The sequence below is a fragment of the Lampetra fluviatilis genome, chromosome 19 (genome assembly GCF_964198595.1).
Source record: "Lampetra fluviatilis chromosome 19, kcLamFluv1.1, whole genome shotgun sequence".
Classification (NCBI taxonomy): Eukaryota; Metazoa; Chordata; class Hyperoartia; order Petromyzontiformes; family Petromyzontidae; genus Lampetra; species Lampetra fluviatilis.
Window position 1 is genome coordinate 7908258 of NC_136293.1, and position 14988 is coordinate 7923245.

General features: G+C 52.8%; 1 protein-coding gene across 1 annotated transcript; it reads right to left on the minus strand.

The window, feature by feature from the left end:
• Positions 1-3219: 3219 nt before the first annotated feature.
• Positions 3220-9895, minus strand: LOC144937600 (uncharacterized). The gene is made up of 3 exons (XM_078864928.1): positions 9744-9895; positions 9489-9551; positions 3220-7676 (listed from the first exon to the last, which is right to left on the minus strand). Exon 3 carries the CDS (start codon positions 7420-7422, stop codon positions 6817-6819), a length of 606 nt encoding a protein of 201 aa, XP_078721054.1. The 5' UTR covers positions 7423-7676; positions 9489-9551; positions 9744-9895; the 3' UTR covers positions 3220-6816.
• Between the last annotated feature and the right edge of the window lie 5093 nt (positions 9896-14988).

Consider the following 14988-nt stretch of genomic DNA (forward strand, 5'->3'; position numbering starts at 1 on the left):
GTTCACGGCCAACACCAGTGACATTATCCGAACCGGTCCTGGGCCTACCCTAGGTCGACTCAGCCATAAACGCGCACCTTGTGGACTGCTTATGGCTCCCGCCACCACAGCGGGCTGGACAATCCTCGACTCGGGGCCAAGATGACACCAGGCAACAGGGGAGTGGCTCTTCTTTTGAATAAAATAATTCAAAAGGCCAACGAGGTGAGATATGGGGAGAGGGTTTGGGGGCTGATGTGGGTTCCCCTTCAACTTTTGGGGGGTGAATGATGATGGGTGTTGGGTTATTTTCTTCTCATTTCCTATCACCCCCACCGAAGATGAACGCGCGCAGAGTAGACGCGGGCGAGGCCGATGGGCGAGACGTCTTCCATGGCCCCTTCTGCCGGGTGCTGGCTAGAGTGACCCTCCAGGGTCTGTCCTATTGGGTGGGCTTTTGAATGCCGACTGGGTCGCGACGCGAGCGCGGCAGTGATTGGAAAGCCACGGGACAGGTCACGTATCTGTCTGTGTACGTATGTGTGGGGAGCGGTGGTGCAGTGGTCAGCGCGCAGCTGCAAACCCCGTAAGATCTGAGTGGTGAGTGATACCTGAACAATTCCTTAGCCTCCCCCAGGTCGACCAAGCCTTAAATCAGTATCTAATAGAGTACAGTGCGTGAACATCATCACTGGGAAAACAAAGACGACCTGGCGATGGGTGGAGGGGGCAGGGGTGTTAATAATCACATCACTGCTAAACAGGCACTCGCTAGCAGCAATTTGCCCATAGGATATAATGACTGAACAAGATATGTTTTGAGTTGTACGCCTTTTGGCGTCATCTGGTCCAACACCAATGGAGACTAGGCTCTAAGAAAAGCTGTCTCGGGTGTGGACCAATCAACTTCAAGGACAGTGCATATCATTATCATTATCAGAGTTGTTTATTTTTGTTTGCATTTTGACTGCTTGTGTTGTGGCTATTTGCAAACATGATGCCTTGTATAAAGGTGTCAGTTTTTGTACCAGTTGAAAGGGTAAAAACCTATTACTATAAGATATCTATCTCTCTCGCTCTGTTTCTCTCTGTCGCCTCCACGTCCACAATCGCTCATCGCAGACTCTCCATCCTGCCCCCCCCCACCTCCCCCAGTCGCTCTCTGCCATCATCATCATCGTCGTCAAATTGAATCCGTCGCTCGCCCGTCCACGCGGTGTCACCGTGCCTCGTGATCCCTGACTCTGCCGAGATCGCGGTTCTCATCCAGCGTGGGCGCCACGGTGGCTAGGAGATGTTACGTCCCTCGCCTGGTACACAGGAGGTCGTGGGTTCGATCCTGACCCTGACGTCTGCTGTGTATTTGGAGTTTGTGTGTCTCTCTCTCTCTCTGCCGTGGTCGCGTGGATTTTGCTCCGGGTCCTCCGGTTTTTCCCTCCACATTTAGAATCAACGTCACGCGTTCAGAGTATTCGACTGATGTACATTTCCACACGATAAGCGACTTGGCTGAGGTATCATTTGTGGCCAGATCGCTTCTTTGAAAAAAATAGCTGAATAGTTCAGTGGGCCCTACCAAGTAGAATTAATAAAAATAAAAGTTTCGTTTTAGGAACACGGGCGCGCTTGGTCCTGCCGGGCCGCGAGGAGAACAGAGCGGCAAGCCAGTCCGATAAGGGAGCCTCGGGATAGTTTTCTTAAGTTTCGAGTTGTTTGTATTTGTTCGTTTGACCGTACGAAGGAACGTGAACGCAACATTCCACATCACTGAATCAACGGGGAATGTGCAAATGGGCCGAGCCGAGGCAGAAGCGCGGATGTTTGGCAGGGAAACAAACCCCGACGAGACGACGCACGCGGCGCCGCGGTGGGGATTGCGAATCGGCTCCGTCTGGGCTTAAACGCGCCGATTGTGGTGGTTAATCGGACTTCCAACCAATGATTTAAGTGACGATGCTGCCGCCGCTGCTGCTGCTCCTGCTGCTGCGTTGGCAGTGATGCACAAATACGATTATCAACAACAACAACTCAACACGTTCATCAAAAACAACACCGTGTGTGGCTTTAGAACGAAGAATATAATAAGCGACGTTTCGGGCAATGTGCCTTCTTTCATAGCACGTACAAACGTACCACGAAAAAGGGTCATTGCCCGAAACATCGCCTCGCCTATTTCCTTTTCCTTTAAAGGCCACAGAGTGTTGTTCACGACGAGCGTGTGAATGTTGTTGTTGTTGTTATTCGTTCGTTATTTGGAATTCCAACAGGCAGGGCTGTGGGGGGGGCTGCCAATGAGAAATCTCCGGCCGCGCTCTCCCTTCGCCCGAGTTTTTTCCGCTCTCAGCAAGTCCCCCTCCCTCGAGGGAGCGTGGTGCCGCGTGGCTGGTGGACAATGGGTGGATGACAACGTCCCTCGGAAGAGGTTGGTCGGCCCGTGGTCAAGCACGCGGCAAAGCGAGGACTGCTGCTCACTTCACGGTGAATGATGTGCTCCGACATGAACACCTCCCGCACCTCCGATTACGTAGGGTGGGAAAGAAGTTCAACATACATACTAACATAAAAAAAGATTGTCCATTTCGCCTCCAAAGACTGTTGTTGAGCACGTGCTGTTCGCGAGCCCCACGTCCGGCCGCCTTTGTCTCCCCAGTGCACCACCCCCTTGCATGGTGCAGCGGTACAGCGCGCTCGGCCGCCTGTTGTAGAAGTTCACGGTTCGAGGCCAGCGGACGCCCTGATCAACACTGCGGTGTCTGTGCATTAAACCGCGACAACTCTACGCGTCGTCTGCATCGCAGCGGCCGTCCAAGATCCCCGTGGCGTCGTTCGCAGGAGAAGGCCATTTGTGTGTCACAACTGAAAACAGTTACGCCGCAAACATCTAGATTTGGAATGCTGAGTAGAGAACCGAGCGATCACCCCCCTCCCTGCTGCGACAGGACCCTCCTACAAAAGAGTCCTGAGACTCCAGTGAGCCTGTCCTGGATAAGCGAGCCTACCAATAAGCATGCTCGTCCGTGCTGCGTTGTGGAAGGTGGTGAATATAGATGCCGGGGGGGGAGGGGGGGGAGCTGGGGACATAGAGGCACAGTCCCAACAACAAACAGATTTAAATTCATTGGCGACGGCCGCCCACAACGTAACGGAGCCTTCTCAAGCCCCCGGCCTGGCATGCATTGGCGATGGCCCAGCCACAGCGCTCTCCAGGCTTAACCCCCCCCCCGCCCCCCCGCTTAACATCCAAGGTCTGACGAGATTCAGAAGTCAATTCGGATTTACATTCGCGACGCCATTTATTTATTCATTCATTTATTCATTCCATTTGCAATCTCAGGGAGCGCCTCGTCGAAAGCGTAGTACGCGGGCGCATAGAAGTGCAATCCAACAGCAGTGGCTTTGGCTGTGCGCATTGAAGCACGGACAATGCTGGACTGCTCTCGCCCACTCTTCCACGCACCCGGCAAAGACAAAGATCCCCCGTATAGCCCGAACAGACTGTTGGGGCAGGTGCTGTTAGCGGGCACCTGTGAAGGCCGGCACTGGACACTCGGGCGTGGGTGGCCAGCACGATGCCCTACCCCCTTCGTCTCCCCCAGTAGCGATGCTGACACAACGGGTACTCATTTGAGGCCGAGTCGACCTAAGGGGGGGGGGACCAAGACCGGTTCAGAAAATCGTCACCGGTGTCGGCCGTGGCCGGGAATCGAACTCGGGGTGGCCGGGTTAGTAGCACAGCGTAACACTAACCGTGACACTCCTGCTCCCCCTGTACATACAAACGCAACATGCATATAGGCGCACCTCGTGACAGGATAATGATTACGGCGGAACGCTTTTCACGAGGATGAATGCACCCTGGCTGAGCGCGGCGCGCAATTAGGAGGCGGAAGGCAGTGGTTGGGGGGGGGGTAGTGTAGCGGGGAACGGTGGCGCAGCGGTTAGCGCACGGAGTTGAAAAAATAAACTCAGAAGTCAACGTTGAATTTCACGGGCGTGGGGCTAAGAAATCATTGGCGGGGGGGATATCTGAGTGCAGGGGGCGGCAACCAAATAGCAAGAGGCATTTATTTTCGAAATCGGTAACACACAAAAAAATCATCAATATTTCAAGAGCCGCAATGCGTGAAGAATAACGTCATGAAAGAGTGCGGGGAAGAGCCGCGTGAGGGTCCGGAGCCGCAGGTTACCGGCCCCTGAGATCCATTCAGTTATACTGAGAACCACAGACTCACACAGAGATCCATTCAGTTATACTGAGAACCACAGACTCACACAGAGATCCATTCAGTTATACTGAGAACCACAGACTCACACAGAGATCCTTACAGTTATACTGAGAACCACAGACTCACACAGAGATCATTACAGTTACACTGAGAACCACAGACTCACACAGAGATCATTACAGTTATACTGAGAACCACAGACTCACACAGAGAGCCTTTCAGTTATACTGAGAACCACAGACTCGCGTAGAGATCATCACAGTTATACTGAGAGCCACAGACTCACACAGAGATCATTACAGTTATAATGAGAACCACAGACTCACACAGAGAGCCTTTCAGTTATACTGAGAACCATAGACTCACACAGAGATCATTACAGTTATACTGAGAACCACATACTCACACAGAGAGCCTTTCAGCTATACTGAGAACCACAGACTCACACAGAGATCATTACAGTTAAACTGAGAGCCATAGACTCACACAGAGATCCATTCAGTTATACTGAGAACCACAGAGTCATGATTAAAACAGCTTCTCAAGTGTCGATAACGGATTGGTAACTGATTGGTCTCAGGTTGGTTCGCCCAATGACCGCACGCACAAAGCAAACGCATCACGAACTCTCGTGCCGCGCCCGACATCAATCGGGCGACATTCGAGCTTTCGAGGGATGAAACCATCGCCTTGATTGCCACAAACGACGATCACTCTGCGCCAAGGGGGTGTTCGACAACGCGCGGTTGCGTCTCCTCGTGAGATGCCGACGGAACCCTTCGCGGATGCCAGGCGCGGGTTCGAAGTCGTCGTCTTCCGGGGGCCGCGTTCATCATCAGGTATAAAAGAAATAACAACAAAAATCTAACTAGAAAACTATAGACAGACATACAAGCAGACAGACATCACAACGGCACACAGAGAGAGGACACATATCGGCACAAAGATGATGATTGCTTGTGTTGCAATCGAAACGTCGTAATATGTTATTTTAATTTATTATTTTATTTTTAGACGTGACTTAACCGAAAAGAACCAAATAATAATTCCTGCAGTCACGAAAGCTCCTAAATTAAGATTGAACCACTTCTACGGGGAAAGTTTTAAGCTTATCCTTTTTCTTTCTGGCTATTTGTTCTCTCTGCCTGTGTCCTCTCTTTGGAATTTTCACACTTAAAATTCTAACTTAGCAAATTTTGAAACACGTAATCAACCAGGCTATGCGTTAATTGTGTGTTAACCGACTCTCTGTGTTGTATTACATCACATTTCGATATTTTGCTAGGTTATTTAATTTTCGTGTGCCTGTCTCCTAATTTTCAAGCTTGCGTGCCCGTTCCACATTGTCATCTTACTTGCAACAGCAGTACGTTGCCGTACACTCATTGATATGCTAATTCTCTCTGCCCCCTCCCTCTCTCCGTCCCCGCCCCCCCCTCTCTATATTTAAGGGACGACCCCTCTCTTTGTGCCGATTTGTGTCCTCTCTCTGTGTGCCGTTGTGATGTCTGTCTGCTTGTATGTCTGTCTATAGTTTTCTAGTTAGATTTTTGTTGCTATTTCTTTTATACCTGATGATGATTGCTTGTGTTGCAATCGAAACGTCGTAATATGTTATTTTAATTTATTATTTTATTTTTAGACGTGACTTAACCGAAAAGAACCAAAGAATAATTCCTGCAGTCACGAAAGCTCCTAAATTAAAATTAAATCATTTCGATGAAATTAAATCTAACCACCCGAGGCTGTCCTATTACGCGTTCTAATTGTTTTACGGCGCACAAACATTTTTTTTGTCGTCAGGATCTTTGCCTGTGAACATTCAATTGGCAAACTTAATGATTTCAGATTTCGAACCTGAGAGCCAATTTATCAACCACCCGAGTAAAGCAGTCTGGCTCCATCCAAGCCTCCCTCGGGACCACACAACGGCTCACGTCTTCAAGATATCACCCCCCCCCCCCCCCTTCTCATCTCGCTCTACTATCCTTCAAGCCCTCTCCTACCTCTCCCCTCTCATCTCACTCTAATCCCCTCCACGCACTCTCCTACCTCTCCCCTCTCATCTCACTGTACTCCCTTCCACGCACTCTCCTACATCTCCCCTCTCATCTCACTCTACTCCCCTTCACACGATCGCCTACCTCTCCCCTCTCATCTCACTCTACTCCCCTTCACACGCTCTCCTACCTCTCCCCTCTCATCTCACTCTACTCCCCTTCACATACTCTCCTACCTCTCCCCTCTCATCTCACTCTACTCCCTTCCACGCACTCTCCTACCTCTCCCCTCTCATCTCACTCTCCTCCGCCACACGCACTCTCCGCTCCAGGTAAAACCTTTGCTTAGTGGAAGGTCGCTCGTTCTCCTCTACTGCCCCCCACAGTCAGGAACTCACTTCCCTACATCCACCCGTGCTGCCGGCTCCTGGTTAATTCGAGGCACAGTACCTGCCTCCACTCCTCTGCCGACGACTGACTTTCGCCTCCTTCTCTCGAACAAAAACACAACAACTGCTTCCGCACATCTTCCCGAGACAGACGCTGCTACGTGAATCCGCTCGGTGTTCCGTTTTCGATCGAATCGAAGTTGGGTTCAAGACGTCGGCCGCTCATAGTTCGTACTTGGAGAGTAAATTCGCCTGCCACTGGCGCCGCTTCTCGCTGAACTTGTTGGGAATTCGAATCCTCTTGTACTCGCCGATGCATTTGCGCAGAGCGTCTTCCATGTCCACTCGCTCCACATCTTCGCCGCGTGCTTGGCTGCACACCTCTTCACCCCCACCATCATCACCACCGCCAGCAAGAGCACCGGCAGCACCATCAGCACCAGCATCAGCACCAGCAGCAGCATCAGCAACAGCATCATCATCATCATCACTCGCGTCTCTTCGTTCGGTCTCCTGGACCGAAAGGCCCCGCATCGCGGCGTTCATTTGCCGGGTGTCGCGTGGCCCCCCCTCCCCGTGTACGACGTTGGCCTCTGCTCGCTGGGCGCTGTCGCTGGATGCTACGGCGTGGGGGGCCTCGCCTGGCCCCTCCGACGGGGGTACGCGGCCCCCCGTCCCCAGCACGTGCTGATTCTCGCTGTGTCGGCGTTTGCTGAGCGCTTTGATGCGGCCGAGCGGTTCATTGCTGTGCAGACCCGAGGCCTGTGCCTCTCCTTGCTGCTGCTGATGTTGATGATGTTGTTGTTGTTCTGCCATAGAATACCCCATCTTGCTAATGTCACCACCTTCTCCGCCGCTTTCTCCTCCTCCCCATCTACCACCACCACCACCACCTCGTCCTCCGTCTCCGGACCCCGCGCTCGGACCGAACTGGACCACGGATCCGTTGTCCCTCGCAGGGTCCCCTGTGGAACCCCTCACTCCGGGGGGTCCGTGCGGTTTAGGGGACTCGGGAGAGGCGTCGGCGCTTGCTGTGGAGGCAGCAGCGGCAGGGGTCTCGGCGCTCGGTGGGGGGGTCGTCTCTGCGTCGAGAAGAGATTTTGCAATTGAGAAGAGATTTTTGCAACCGTGCACGTAAAAATGTAATATTTATAAGATGTTGTCACCTGGAAACACATCGTTTCGCACGGAACATCCCGTCTGCAAGGGTGTCCATGGTGTTGATTAACAAAGACAAAGATCCCCCGGGTAGCCATTATCGACTTTAGGGGCAAGTGCTGTTAGCGATCACCTATGAAAGCCGGCACTGCACCAGTGGGGGTGGGTGGCCAGCATCACGCCCGGGCGCCTATGTCTCCCGGGTACTCATTTGCGGCTGAGTCGACCTAGTGGAGGCCCAGGACCTGTTCAGATAATCGTCACTGGTGTTCGCCGTGAGCGGGAATCGAACTCGGGTCGCCGGGTTCTTAGCGCAGCGCGCTAACCGCTACGCCACCGCTCCACACACAACACACAAAGACACAAAGACAAAGATCCCCCATATAGCCTTAACAGACTATAGGGGCAAGTGCTGTTAACGAGCACCTATGAAGGCCGCAACGGTACACGAGGGGGTGGGTGGCCAGCACCACGCCCGACCGCCTTTGTCTCCCTAGTGGTGATGTTTACACACCGCACCAGGTACTCATTTGAGGCTGAGTCGACCTAGGGGAGGCCCAGGACCGGTTCAGATAATCGTCACCGGTGTTTGCCGTGTGCGGGAATCGAACTCGGGTGGCCGGGTTCATAGCGCAGCGCGCTAACCGCTACACTATCGCTCCCCACGCACGCACACACACACGCACACACAGACACACGCACACACAGACACACGCACACACAGAGCGCAATGCACATTCACGGGGTCACACACAATCACGCATTTACATTCGCGCGGCGAGAGTCAACTCGATAACGATCCCCCATTCCCCTCCCCCTCCCCGCAGACCCCTCCCCCCTTCTCCCCCATCATGTAAATCACCATCGTCTCGCCCGAGCACAGAGAGGGAGGGAGAGTGTGGAACGGTCGTGATGAACGGCGGCGCTCAGAAAGCGCGACCTCGCTCTGCCAGTGCAGATTATTAACTCTTGCGTAATCCCACGGGATTGTTGGTGGTGGGCGGGGGGGGGGTTAATGGGGGGGGGGGCTTTTGGGGGTACGAGGCCCCCACCCTCTATTGACTTGCGTTCCTGCAGCCTGACACAGACTTACATAAGATTACACGGAGAGCACCCATTGACCGCACGCGAACGAAACCGACGTTCGCGCGCGCCTCTTTCCTTCATTCCGTTGGCGCTTCGGGACTCGTGTTTTTATTTCGCATTCGGAATCAGAATGTTTATTTTGGACCGGAGGAATCCGACACCCTATCGAGATATGTTTCCGCAGATAATTAATCGGGGATCCGCGTGGACGGCGCGCGGGGAGCAGGCCATCGACATCGAGCTGCCGGCCACCGCGTCGCGCGCTTTCGGATGCGCTTCTGCGGCCGTCTGGAACGCTCCTCCTTCCGATATTAGGAGAACCACTGCAGCTGTGCACTTTTAAATCATCTAGATTGAACACTCATTCCTTCGGAACTGCTTTGAGTGTTCAGTTTTTGTCCTTCCACCCGCAATTCCCATTAAGCACGCTTGGCTACGTACAGCGCGAAAGAAGTTCAACATACATGATCTGGCTTGCAGCCGGATATCAGTAGAGCAAAAGTGTGGACTAACATCACCTGTCCCCTGTGTATGGGATACAGTGTTGCCCCCTCGCACGCGTGGGTATTTATTTGTTTTCTCTCTCCGGGTGCTCCGGTTTCCCTGCAAAGGGAACCCGCATCGCAGGGGACCCCACTCAGAGCTCGTACCTGACCGCCCGAGTCGGGCCGCTTCTCCTGGCGACGATCCCCCGTCTCCGTGAGAGCCGGGTCCTGCGATCGGAGGAGGAAACAAAAACACGTCGAGATTTTTCGCAGTCAATATTTAATTCATTCAAAATCAACGTTTTTGGGTTTAGATCGCGTTATTTATAAATGTGTCGTAACCCTCCACCACTCGACACGGCCAATCAGCAAAAAAGTGTCACGTTGACAAAAGACAAATAGTTCACTGCTTTAGCCCACCGGTGTGTTGAAGCGTGAAACCACAACATTTACAATTGTTGAGTACGACGTTTCGCTGGTAATTGCATCCAGCATCATCGGGCAATTCGACAGAATGGTGAGGCTCTGCTCTGGCTCCCGGTCTTAAATAGAGCAGCAGCAGGATGACGTCATCATTAACTCATCAACTCATCAGGTGCAACGATTTGGTGCGGAGGGGGGGGGGTATTGTAATTATACACTAGATTAGTAATTCATTCATATATATACACACACACACGTTATTTATCTAAATGGGCTCAAGCGGCTCGTACATCCCGTGACGTGTGTGTGTCCACCCCCGCTCGGAATCCCTTGCCTCGCATCTTTATATCTCCCCGTTGAAGTCAGCTCAAGCCTCCCGTACATCCAGTGGCGTAGTAACTATTGTTTTATTATTATTATCAGCTCAGGGGGTGTAGCGATCGGTTATGTGGGGCCCAATGTTTGATGTGTCTCGCACGGTCGCACCCGAGGCTATTCCATATCGCCGCCTCCTCTTGCATAATCACATCCATTGCGCTCACGGCGTCGAAAATTTTATATTTGCGTACATCTCGCGTCTTGTGTGTGACCACATCCCATCCTGAATCCCCCCCCCCTCCTCCTCCTCTGCACTGTCACATTCCTGGCCACGGGTTCTCTTTGCGTGATCCACCAACCCCCTGGCCTCAACATCGTCGGGCCGCAGGCGCGCGCCGTCACGCGCGGCTCGGGACATTCAAAGCGACCGGGAAGCCCCCGTCTGTGAATGGAGTTGCTCGTTTGCGAAGGTTGCCTGCACATGTTTCACTCCTTACTGGCCACATAAAACAAGGGCCAATTCCCTTTCCGCTCAAAAAAGTTTTGCGGCGAGAATTGCACAAATGCTAACACCGTGCAGTGAGCTGCAAGGCAGAAAAGATGTATGCTTGTAATTACACAGAGAGACGCAGAGACAGAGAGGAACCAGCGGATCAGATTACAAATATATAACGAGTCCGGAAATCGGATTGGCTTGTAGCGGGATTGGGGCAGGACGCGTCTCGAGCCGAGTTGATGGGCGATGGGCAAGGCATGTTTTTGAATTTGTTTGGAGGTGGTGGTGATGATGGTGATGGAAGTGATGATGGGTATATGGAGGTGAAAAGGTTTGGGCAGGTCGGAGATGGTGGTAATAGTGGTGGTGGTGATGGTGTAGGTGATGTCGGTGAGAACGGATAGGAGTTTGGTGATGTTGATTATGGTGGTGCTGACATGCTTGGGAGGTTTGCGATGGTTGATGATGATGGTGGCGATGGAGGTTAGAACGTGTGGGAGATGATGGTGATGGTGGTGATGATGTCGGTGAGAAGGCTTGGGAGGGTGGTGATGGTGATGATGGTAGTTGGTGATGATGGATGGGGGCTGTGTTTTTGGAGCTAAACATCAATGAACACGGACGCGGTCAAGGGAACATCGCGGATGTTCTGCATGCTGTGTACAGAACAAAGAAGGCCGTTGGACTTCAATCTCACAAGAAGCACAGCAACAACATCCGAAAACACGGCACGTGCTCTGCATGTCCCTTCTTGCGCCATTAAACCGTGAGGAGGGCGGGGGGGGGGCAAGAGGGAAGGGGGGGGAGGAAGGGGGGGAGGGGGGTCGCCACAAGCCACTCCCCGAGTCTCGCTCCTATCTCCTCCGTCCACACCACCCACTTAACGCTGAGTCGCCCTAGTGGCGGACCAAATCAAGGCGACCTGTGTCATAATTCTAATCAAAATACGAACGCGCGATTCTTTGTTCGGATCCACTGCTGGATGAGGGCCTCCCCACGGTCGTGTCGGTCATGGGGGGGGGGGGAGGGGAAGAGTCGTTGGACCGACATACTTCCCCACGCGGGTCAATGCCGGGTTGGGGTGAAGTGGGGGAGTTCGGAGAATCGCGGTGTGTGGGTGGGTGGGGGCGGGGAGGGGTTGGCTCGGCATCGATTCAGATGTCCTTCGCCACGCGTGCGAGCCATGCTCGGGGATCGAACTGTCCCATCGCTGTCTGTGCATTGTTTATTAGCCACAGCTCAGCACAAGCAATGCGACACGGCCTGTTTGTTTACCGTTCGTGGCTCCAAGCCACGTGTGGAAAGTCCACATTGCTATCGCCGTGGGAGAGAGGGGGTAAAAAAAAGAGAGGGGGTAGAGAGAGAGAGGGAAGGGGTAAGAAAGAGGAGAGCAGAGCGTGGAATCTTTTGTGAAATCATTCATTTTAAAAGGGGGGGGGGCACATAAGCAGAGCATTGGAAAAAAACCGAAATGATGAACGAAGCAAAGTGCCGACTACACCGAGCATCTTCTTGTTTCCTCTGATCGTTAAAAAAAGAGAGAGGAGAGAGAAGAGAGGGCGAAGGGAGAAGGAAGGGAGAGGGGGTGCAGAGTGGGGGTGGCCACACACGAGTCACGTGATCTACGGCAGGGCCCTTAGATGATTTAGATGGATACATGTGGATCAATGACAAAACCCGTGCATTGATAGCGACGTGTCCTGGGAGGGACTTGATCATCAGCGCTTACTCGCATCGAGACCCATAGATCCACATCTGTAGACTCAGACCCATGAACTCACATAGAGACCCATGAACTCAGGTGCAGACCCACAGACTCATACAGAGCTGGATGCATGGTTAGGGGTGGGCGACGCCTTGGGCTAAGCAGTGGGTCGAGCGTGGTTGTGTGTCCGTGTGTATATGTGAATGTTTCTGTGCTCATGCCCAGTTCCAGAGAGATCTAGACTCACGCACGCGTTTAGCTGCTTTGATGATGACTTCCTCATCGCTTCTCTTGCCACCAACAAAGATCCCCCGTGTAGCCTTAACAGACTGTTGGGACAAGTGCTGTTAGCGAGCACCTATGAAGTCCGGCACGGCACACGAGGGGGTAGGTGGTCAGCACCACGGTCGGCCCCCTTTGCCTCCCGAGTGGCGATGTTTACACATTACACCAGGTACTCATTCGAGGCTGAGTCGACCTAGGGGAAGCCTAGGACCGGTTCAGATATTCGTCACTGTTATATTGGCTGTGAGCGCCCGGTTTGTAGTGCAGTGCGCTAACCACTGCGCCACTGTTCCCCACTTGCCACCACCACCTCCACCACCACCTCGTACGAGCCGCACAAGTCTCGACGTCGAGGTGTAGCCTCAGGCAACATCGTGTCCACTCCCCCACACCAACAGCACGCGCCTCCGTTCATTCCAATCGGCGGCCCCTTCACCCGAATTCATGGTCCGATTTGGAGCAATTTCCGAGATGCCTGTCGTAGGTTGAGCGGCTCGCAGCAATTGAGAGGTCGCGAGGTCAAATCTTGGGTTCTGGATGGGTCGTCTCAGCCCATCATCCCTCCCTCCGGGGTCGATAAAATAAATACCGCTCTGTGGGGGGTATAAATACCGCCGTAAAATAAATGTGGAGCTTCCACCACTGGCTCCGCCGGGTTGTAAATGGGAGATGAGCACCAACGATTAGATGGTCGTTTGAACAGGAAATCGATTTGACTTTTTTTTTTAGAGACTTCAAATGAACCTTGCAGGACAATTACCCTCGTTATTAAAGCTTGGGGAATTTGTTTTGTTTCATGGTTACGTTTCATCATAATCATCGCGAGCGCCGAAATCATCGGCTTCACGATGCCCGGACGCCAAAATCTGAAAGAAGTGCTCAAAGATGCCGCAGAGTGATGCATGATTCGAATTACGCTGAGCCACAGAAAGATGAAGAACCGATAGATGGGCGATCACGCGCCAGCTCCCAAGATATTCACTGAAGAAATGCGGGCTTGAGCCAAGCGTTAATGTATGCATGTTGAACTTCTTTCGCATCGTACGGAGCCAACGTGCTCATCGGAGGTGGAGGGGGTGGATGGGAAACTGACGATGGAGTCGCAGCCAAGGAAGGGAGCGCTTCCGACAGGATATCCAACGTGGAGATGGAGCGATGAAATCAGCGCGCGCGCGCATGGTTGGATGGATTGTTACATCACAGGACCGGCTTGCGAAGGCAGGCCTTCACCCAGCAATGGCCGATGATGATGATGCTGATGACATCCAGCAGTGGATTGACCATGACTTATGTTCACAGACGTATTACAAAGGTGGTGCAGGGGCGCGGAACCAAATCCCTTCCTTAGTTCCTTCCCCATTTGCGTTCCCCCTTTTGCCCGCCCGGATCTGAATATGTATTTATACTGGAGGAATCCGAGGAGCTATAAAGCTATTTTTCACAGATGTCCAGTAGTAGAGAAGGCATAGAGAACGCGTATAGCTCCATCTTCAGACCCCAACCGCCTTCAACGATAACAGTAACGTAATGCCATTTGGAGACAGAGCCGTGCATGCGGCTGCAACTCAATTGCACCGTAAAACGATGCCACGATGTGCACCGACGAAGGCAGACGTCAACAAAAAGACAGCAACAACGCAAAACGGAACAAACACACAACTCGCTAAATAAATAGCGCGCCACTCCATCAAGGGCGTTTGCAATGCTGACCAGGCGGCACTCCCCAAGGGTGGCACAGTCGGGTTCTTTACAATCGGGTTTAATTGTCTTTTTATATTAAACCCGATCATCTGAGATTGGGAGAAATCCGGTTTAATTGGTTCTAATTGCAGAACCGCACTTCTCAACGATGGGCTTCATCCATTCCAAGCTAAGGAACTCACTGGCGCCCACGATTGTGGAGAAGCTCGTGTTCATCAAGACCAACCTGCCCGCCGCATTCTACGACTACCCCGTGCCCGACGGCCCCCCCCCCCCCCGAGTACGATAGCAGCACCGACGAGGAAGCAGCCTAAGCCTTGGATCAGAGTTTCGTATTCAATAAACCAGGTTTTAATTCCCCGAAATCGGGTTTAATTGTATTAAAGAAAAAAACCCGATGCCTGCCGCTGAAAAAATCGGGTTTTTCCACCCATGGCACTCCCAGCGACTCACACCTGCCAACACCAACCGAGCCCCCAGTGTCCCGACAAGCCCTGCAGAAGGCTCTAAACCGTTTCTGTTCCGTACAATTTCAATGGGATTTCCTTTCATCCCGACGGCGTTGCAAGCGATTTCCGATGCGCGGGTGTCCCTTGCTCGACACCACTAACCCTGGCAGGCACCGAGGGGCCGTGGAGTTATTGTTTCCACCAATCATCGTTACCGCTGCCATCGGAACGACAGCCGCAGCCTTCACGGCCACGCGACGTCGCACAAATCCATCTCACTCCGGCTCG